The 8,967-nt window shown below is 38.8% G+C and overlaps 1 protein-coding gene across 1 annotated transcript in view; it reads right to left on the bottom strand.

Moving 5' to 3' along the window:
- depdc5 (DEP domain containing 5, GATOR1 subcomplex subunit) overlaps positions 1-8,967 on the bottom strand; it is a 393,910-nt gene that overhangs the window by 311,044 nt on the left and 73,899 nt on the right. The window contains 6 exon segments of the mRNA XM_037681974.1: positions 3,312-3,386; positions 3,481-3,584; positions 3,659-3,731; positions 3,811-3,880; positions 7,614-7,675; positions 7,756-7,834. Coding sequence (XP_037537902.1) covers positions 3,312-3,386; positions 3,481-3,584; positions 3,659-3,731; positions 3,811-3,880; positions 7,614-7,675; positions 7,756-7,834 — 463 coding nt within the window.

Here is an 8,967-nt window from a genome sequence, read left to right on the forward strand (position 1 = left end):
GCAGTGTGGACCACAGAGGAGATTGCATCCTCTGTTGATCGGTTCTCACGGTATGCATACTGATGAGGGTCCTCGTTGATGTTGTTGATTGTTTTGATGCGAGTCATGACCAGTTTTTCAAAGCATTTAGCGACTATCAGGGTGAGGGCCACTGGCCTATAGTCATTCAGACCAGTCACTGTAGAGCTTTTTGGGACTGGGATGATGGTGGCAGTCTTCAGGCAGGTGGGAACTGTCTCCAGGGTAAGTGAGGTGTTAAAGATGTCTGTCAGCACCTCACAGAGCTGATCAGCACATTCCTTCAACACTTTTCCGGGGATGTTGTCTGGGCCAGTTGCTTTGTGCGGATTAATCCTCCTGAAGGTACTCCTTACATCTGCTGAGGTCACACTGAGATGCTCTTCATCCGGTGGTGAGGTGAGTCTGGTGCTGGGTGGTCTGTTCGGGTCTTCAAAGCGTGCATAGAACTTGTTGAGGGCATCAGGCAGAGATGGGTCTTTGGGACATTGTTCACTCCTTCCTTTATAATCTGTTATGCACTTAATGCCCCTCCACATGCTCCGAGGGTCTTGTGAGATGAATTGACCCTCGATCCTCTTTGCATACGTGCCCTTGGCCCTCTTAATACCAGCAACCAGCTCTTTTCTTGTCCTACTCAGCTCCTCTGAGCTTCCAGACCTGAAGGCAGTGTTCCTGGCTTCCAGCAGGGTACGCACCTCTGCATTCAGCCAAGGTTTTCTGTTTGGGTAACTTTTAACATTTCTGATAGTGGAGACGGTGTCAATACATGTACTAATGTAACCCAGAACTGAGGATGTGTATTGGTCAAGATCAAGCGAACCTCCATTTTCAGCAGCTTCTCTGAAAACCTGCCAGTCTGTTCGATCAAAACAATCTCTCAGTATGGGTCCACTGTCCTGGAGATAAAAGATGATTTACATAAACAAAGCTGGAAAGACGTGTATGTTGATGATGTGAACAGATCATATGATGAGTTTATGAATATTTTAGGAGCTCTGCATGAAAAGAATTGTGTGCAAAATAATTTTACAAAGAGAAATGTTGTTGACCAACCATGGATGATGAAAGGGTTGAGAAATGCTTGTAAAAAAAAGAATTATTTGTATACATGTTTCTTGAAATTGAGAACACAAGAGGCTGAAGAGAAATATAAGAAGTATAAAATAAATTAGTAGGGATTATAAGGAAACACAAGAAGGAATATTATAGTGATTTATTAAATAAAAGTAATGGTGATATGAAAGCTACATGGTGAGTAATAAATAGTGTTCTGAAAAGTCATAAAGCAAAAACAGGTATTTCACAATATTTTTTGAAGGATGACGATGAAATCCATGATGAAAATGAAATTGTAAATGGATTTAATCATCACTTTGTGAACGTTGGATCAAGCCTTGCAGCTAAAATACCAAAAGTAGACAATAATGTGAACCATTCAGTTATAGGTTGTGACAACAGTATTTTTCTTAATGGAACTGACAAAGAAGAAATAATGAATGTTGTAAAAAATCTTACAGATAAGAGATCAAAAGACTGGGTGGACATGGATATGATGTTTGTAAAGGACATAATGAGTTATGTTATCGAGCCGTTTACATATATTTGTAATTGATCATTTTCAAAAGGAATATTTCCAGACAATATGAAAGTAGCTAAGGTAGTTCCTCTCTTTAAAAATAGTGATAAATGTGTGTTCAATAATTATAGACAATATCCTTATTACCACAGTTCTCAAAAATTCTAGAAAAACTATTTGTGACCAGATTAGATAAATTTATTACTAAACAAAACTTTCTAAGTAGCAGTCAGTATGGGTTTAGAGCAAAAAACTCTACATCAATGGCTCTCATGGAAATAATAGAACAAATAACTACTGCTGTCGATCAAAAACAGTATTGTGTTAGTATTTTTGTTGATTTAAAAAAAGCATTCGATACTATTGACCACACTATTCTCCTTGAAAAATTAAATAAATATGGTCACGGGGGTCGCTGGTGCTCATGTCCAGCAATCACTGTGTGAGGGGCGGGGTACACCCTGGACGGGTCTCCAGTCCATCACAGGGACACATAGAGACAAACAAGACAAACAACCATTCACTCTCTCACTCACACCTAGGGACAATTTAGAGTTACCAATCAGCCTAACATGCATGTTTTTGGTCTGTGGGAGGAAACCGGAGTACCCGGAGAAAACCCACGCATGCACGGAGAGAACATGCAAACTCCACCCAGAAAGACCCCTGGACCGGGGTTTGAACCAGGGACCTGCTCGCTGAGAGGCAGCAGCTCTACCAGTTGCGCCACCATGCTGCCCTGTATTGTATTGTATTGTATTGGTGTATATACGTTTTCTTTTATCATTTATTCACACCTTTATGCCGAAGCAAGGTCATAGTCTGTGAATCCTGTTCATTGACAATGGCAATAATAAACTGAATCTGAAACTGAATCTTAAAGGAACCCCTGAAGAGGCTATGGTTGTGGTCATTCGAGATATTGAGGAACTGGAAAAATACTGAAGTAAACTGAACATAATAAGGAAATGATCAAACTTGTACTGACTGGAACTGAGTGTAATTAGGACAAAACAACAAAAGAATAACTGGACACCTTCATTTACATTGGACATAAAGCAATGGATATAGAAAACAATACTGATCTATGGTGGAAATGTATTTTTAAAATATGGATACTTACAAAGACTTGTCGAGTTAAAAATATACATTGTGAATAGTATGGTTGATACAAATCTTTTTCTAGAAATCAAAGATTGTGAATTTACAATGAGGAGAAATTTAATGACATTAATAAAGCAAGCGGAGGTTTCTCTATCATTCATTTTAATAGTAGAAGTACAAATGCAAGTTTATCTAAAATAACAGACTATTTAAAACAGTAATTCAGGGAACAGGATTGTGGATTTGTCTTGATATCACCATAAAAATTTCAAAAACAATTTATATGTTTAAAAAGATGATTAAGTTAAAATTGTTAGGAAAGTATAGTGCCAAGTGAAGGATGCCTGATGTTTTTTGTTTTCACTTTGTTCAAGCCTAAGTTGTTATTTGTTTAAAGTTATTTTATGTTTTTATTTTTTTAAATAAGGGGCAAAAATTATATTTTTCTTCTTTCTGCACCGTTTTTTTTCTTTTGATGAATTTTTTTTTTTTTTTTTTTTAAATGAATGAATAAATGAATTAAATAAATAAATAAAATTACATCATAGTTAATGTTCTGTAAGACAAACCTGATTAAAAGTTACTTTTTGCTGAGTTTTATGTTACTTACCATTGAAAGACAGGTTAATGGCCTCCAGGTAGTTTCCTTGGACAGCAGTGGAGTTAAACCCCATAGGAAAACCATCTGGGACCAAATCAAATGAACACAAGCTTTTGGTTACAGAAGAGAGCTGACTGAAAAGGCCCTTGTTCAGAAACCATTTGGACTATTTTCATACCCGCTTCTTTCAGCCGCACCAGGACAGGGTACTGGATGAAGAGCTTCTTAATGGTGACTAGTAATGGAGTCCACTCATCCCGTCTCTCATTCTGAGCCACAACTCTAATCAGGAAAGAGACAGAAACTGTTTTCTGAGGACACCACCATCTAGCTGTTCATTTAGCTGGAATATTTACCTGTAGAAGTCTTCGTAAAAACGACCCTCATGATTCTGTCTGATGGAGCCTCTTAGTATCTCTGGAAACTCCTCTAAAGGAACAGTCATAACAGATAAAGTATTTTGTTTCTGGACATGTCATAACATCCTGTTGAAATAAATAAAACTCACCTAAGGTTTTAGCGTTGTAGAATGTGCGTGAAAAGAGCACAACTGTCACCTCATGACTGCAGTTCTTCTCCTGTTTAACAAAAAAAATACGTTTAGGTTTTGAAACAGGTGATGAGCGTATTTTCAATTAAATTTAGCTACACCCTGCTAAAGATATTTTACAAGCAGTATGCCGATGTCTCCTGTAGCTGAGGGGTTTGAGTAGTGAATGTTTGTATTTTTCAAATTGAGTGTTTTTCTGGACGGGAATTGAACAGAGAATCCAAGTAAACCTTGATGTTTTTGGAGCAAAATATTCAAGTGGGTAGGAGTTACACTGTGGAGAAGAACACAGGGACTTCTTCTTTTATTTGTATTTTGCTTAGCTGAGTCACAGAGTGACAAATCCTGGCGATTTTGCGATTTTATCTAGTACCAGGTGTAATGTCGGTGCTACGGGGTGGCCAATGGTGGTTTTGCCCATCACAGAATAATCTTCAGCCACCCCAATCATTTGAAGAAACTATCATTTTAAGCAGTATAAAAACTAGAAAGCATAGTTTCCTCAAATGATTTGGAGTCTGGCAGCACGGTGGCGCAACTGGTAGAGCTGCTGCCTCTCAGCGAGCAGGTCCCCAGTTCAAATCCCAGTCCGGGGGCCTTTCTGGGTGGAGTTTGCATGTTCTCTCCGTGCATGCGTGGGTTTTCTCCGGGTGCTCCTGTTTCCTCCCACAGACCAAAAACATGCATGTTAGTCTGATTGGTAACTCTAAATTGTCCCTAGGTGTGAGTGAGAGAGTGAATGGTTGTTTGTCTCGTTTGTCTCTATGTGTCCCAGTGATGGACTGGAGACCTGTCCAGGGTGTACCCCGCCCCTCGCACAGTGATTGCTGGACATGGGCACTGGCGACCCCCGTGACCCAAAATGGAAGAAGCGGGTAAAGATAATGGATGGATGGATTTGGGTGGCCGGTTTACATATAGTGAAAGCCATCTTGGACTTTGACTTAACACATTCTTCTAGTGGTGTAACGATACATGTGGGTGTATTGAACTAGGGATGCACGATATTGGATTTTAGGCAGATATCCGATATGCCGATATGTTAAAACTTATTTGGCCGATAACCAATGCCGATACCAATATTTTATATATGTTCGTTTATCAGAACATAGCCCTCTTATTTAGGCTCATTTTTGTTACAAAAATTGTGCAACAGCTGTAAGAGCTGGTCACATATATTCAGTAACAGCCATATGATCTGCATAGTACTTTGACTTATATTAAATGAAGTGTTAAATGTTATTTATTAACATTAGTCACCCGCGATGCTGTCTCACTTGTGGAGGCTTGTTCTGGGTTCCTATAGCTGCAGTGTGGGATCCTCTGCACTCCTGTGCATGAAGGACAGCCTTTGTAAGTTCAAAGTTTTTGTCTATCCATTGTGCCGTAACAATAATCATGCTAACGGGGCTAACACTTGATATCTGTAGTAAAACTCACCCAAGTGATATCGGCTATTAGCTTCTCAACGACATCGAAAATGACGGCTTGTAACTCTGGTAACGTTACGTCAGAAAATATCTCCGACTGAGGACGATGTAGCGAGGCTCAACGTAGTCCATAAATCTTCAGAATCAGACATCCTCACCAACGAAAAATGAAACTTCCTTTTTTTTTTTAATGAAACTTTCACAACGCCAACATTTTGAAATTTCCTCTCCGCTGTGAGATTGGGTAGACGCACGTGACGTGATCACGTTGTGCTGCCGCTGCAACGTGATCATGTTCTGCTGCCGCTGCAGGCAAAAACAGCGCCTTTTATATCGGCGAGTTAATGGAATGGCCAATGTCCAATGTTGAATTTTAATGCTAATATTGGCTGATACCAATACCATACCGATAATATTGTGCATCCCTATAATGAACCGTTTTGGTACGTCATGTTCGGTTCGGTCCACCTGCATACCGTTTTGGTAATTTTTTTACTCATTAAATTTTATTAACAAGAGATTATGTGCTGCAGAATTAAAGTTCCTAAGCGTGTTTCAGCATGGTGCTATTAATTATTGCATAGTATTGCAGCATGTGTAGCATTCGCAGCCTAGCAGGAGACCCTTTCATCTCGTTGCGGTCTCTTGTTTGGGAACATTAAGGCTTTCTTGTTAAAACTCAACAATGGGAAAAGACAAGTGAACAAATCCAAAGCTGTGTGTCGATGTTGTTTCAAGGAGATTGGATCTCTAGCAGCAACACGTCTAACTTGTTAACGCACTTGAAACAACATCATCCAAATGTGAACGTCTCTTCTAGCAGCTTGGTGCAAAGACCGATAACGGCAGCATTTAAACAACCTGTATCAGGTCATTCAGATTGGTCCAGAGCAACAACACAAGCTGTAGGAGTTTTTAAGCTCTGGACCTACGTCCGTATTCTGTTGTTGATGCGCCAACTTTAACCATATGATTAAAGTTCTTGAGCCCCACTGCCTAAGACATCTCATCACGTCAATACTTCAGCCAAAAAGTTGTAGCAGCACTTTGTGAAAAAGCTTAAACTGATTGTCAACAAGCCCTGGAGCCCAGATTTCAAGCCCTGCCCTGATGAAGATGAGCGAGAGATTCAACCACCTCATAACAGAAATGATGACCGTGCAAGAAGAGGTATTGTTATTGTATTATTGTGATCTAATTAACATTTTTTATTTAAAATTATAATCTCATTAACTCAATTTTTTTTTTTTACCTCTTTGTGTTTGCAGTCTGAGGATGGCACTGAGAGTTGAGTAGCTGAGACTTCCTCTTCAGGGAATTTTTTTATTTATTTTTATACAACATATTTTTTTACTTGGCATATTTTCAAAATAAACGTTTTGTAAGTCTTCTTCTTGGCCTTTTTTGCACCAAAAATTAACTGAACCGTGCCCTCCTTGAAACTGAACCAAACCGAAATGTGATTTTAGTGTACCATTACACCTCTATAATCTTCTATAGATGAAACTAGATGAAAATACTTCCTACACATCAACATGGAAGTTGGCACATTGTTTATTGTTCAGGGCATCCAACTCACAAGGTTTACATGTGGTGGCAGCCACGTTGGAGTTTGACATGGCAGCCCAACTTTCAGTGGTGACCTAGATGCAGCTACACATCAAAATGGAAGTCAAATAAGAAATCAAATGTTCAACAACTGATACATTTGAAAAAGCATCAAACTACAGATTAATAATCAAAAACACAACAACTCATCCACAGCATCATGGCTGGAAAAAGAAAAAGAATCAAGCTGTGCACAGACAAATGTCCAAAACCTTTAAATGAAGCAATGATGAAACTAGGATTGGGCTTAAATTCTTTAATAAGTTCAAAAACTACTGGTAAGGATTTTAAAAAGTTTAAGACAAAAACAACTTGACTTTATTTATAACAAATAAACAATAATAAACAAATAAAGTCCAGTTGTTTTGGCTTAAACCTTTTTGAATATACTATGTCATGGATGACTGAGAATCTTCACCAGCATACCGGTAATAATGTCATAGCAAAGATCATTAAATTTAAGATTTTGCTGCCGAGTTGTTCTACAAGCTGTTGAAATATTATGTAGACTTAAGGTAGTTTTTCATGTGCCGTTTCTACATCTTGACCTACTTTTTGTTTAACTAATAATAGAGTGCCATTTTATATTTAATTGTTGATCTGAGGTTGATTTTAGATCCCCCTAAGGGACCAGATAATTGTTCTAATGTCATGGAAAAAAAAAGCTGTAACAAATTCACCAAGTTAGAAGACTGAAAAGGGCTAAAAGGGAGGGACACTAACCTTCCATTTGGCAAAGAGATCAGACAGGAAACCATTTACAGCCTTCTCAAAGTAGAGATCACCTGAGATCAAACCATCAGAATTAATATGCTTACCTGTGAAGATGCAGGTTTACATCATAAGGAAAGAAATAATAACCAACCATATATATCAAAGTCCCACATTTCACAACTCATCTGGATGAAGATGTATACCATTGCAGATGTTGATCTGAACACCACCTGTGAGACAAATTTATTAGTTAAGAAAATCAATGACTTAAAACAACACAACGATGATGTGAATTAGAAAAACATAGTGGTATATTTTGCTTATTTCTACCAAATTTAAGATATGCTTTTATCTTTTCACAACAGTCAACAATGCTGGTATGACATTACATTGGGGGAGTGGTGGCGCAGAGGTTAGAGAGGTGAGCCTGTGATCCGAAGATCGCCGGTTCACGCCCCGGCCCCGACAACATCAAAATTGTGGGTGGGGTAGGTGAAACACCCACACTTGTCCCCACCCTCATTCGCCCCACTCTGGGCCCATGAGCAAGGCCCTTAACCCCACCATGTGCTCCCTAAACAGGTCTCTCTTGAAAATGAGTTCTCGCGGCTCAATGAGACTAACCTGTATAAATAAAGGCTAAATGAAAAAAAAAAATAAAATAAAATAAAATTATGAGGTTTGTTAATCACTTTGTTTCTCAATGATTTTGGAGTGGCTAGAAAATATTTAAACATCTCAAAGACTTACGTACATAAAACATTTTAATTGCAGTGTCAACTCAAGAGTCTACAGGTCCTTCTCAAAAAATTTGCATTTTGTGATAAAGGTCATTATTTTCCATAATGTAATGATAAAAATGAAACTTTCATATATTTCAGATTCATTGCACACCAACTGAAATATTTCAGGTCTTTAATTGTTTTAATACTGATGATTATGACATACAGCTCATGAAAACCCAAAATGCCTGTCCCAACAAATTAGCATATCATGAAAAGGTTCTCTAAACAAGCTATTAACCTAACCATCTGAATCAACGACGTAACTCTAAACACCTGCAAAAGATTCCTGAGGCTTTTAAAAACTCCCAGCCTTGTTCATTACTCAAAACCGCAATCATGGGTAAGACTGCCGACCTGACTGCTGTCCAGAAGGCCATCATTGACACCCTCAAGCAAGAGGGTAAGACACAGAAAGAAATTGCTGAACGAATAGGCTGTTCCCAGAGTGCTGTATCAAGACACCTCAGTGGGAAGTCTGTGGGAAGGGAAAAGTGTGGCAGAAAACACTGCACAACGAGAAGAGGTGACCGGACCCTGAGGAGGATTGTGGAGAAGGGCCGATTCCAGACCTTGGGGGA

The sequence above is a fragment of the Nematolebias whitei genome, chromosome 9 (genome assembly GCF_014905685.2).
Source record: "Nematolebias whitei isolate Nwh7 chromosome 9, NemWhi1, whole genome shotgun sequence".
Lineage (NCBI taxonomy): Eukaryota > Metazoa > Chordata > Actinopteri > Cyprinodontiformes > Rivulidae > Nematolebias > Nematolebias whitei.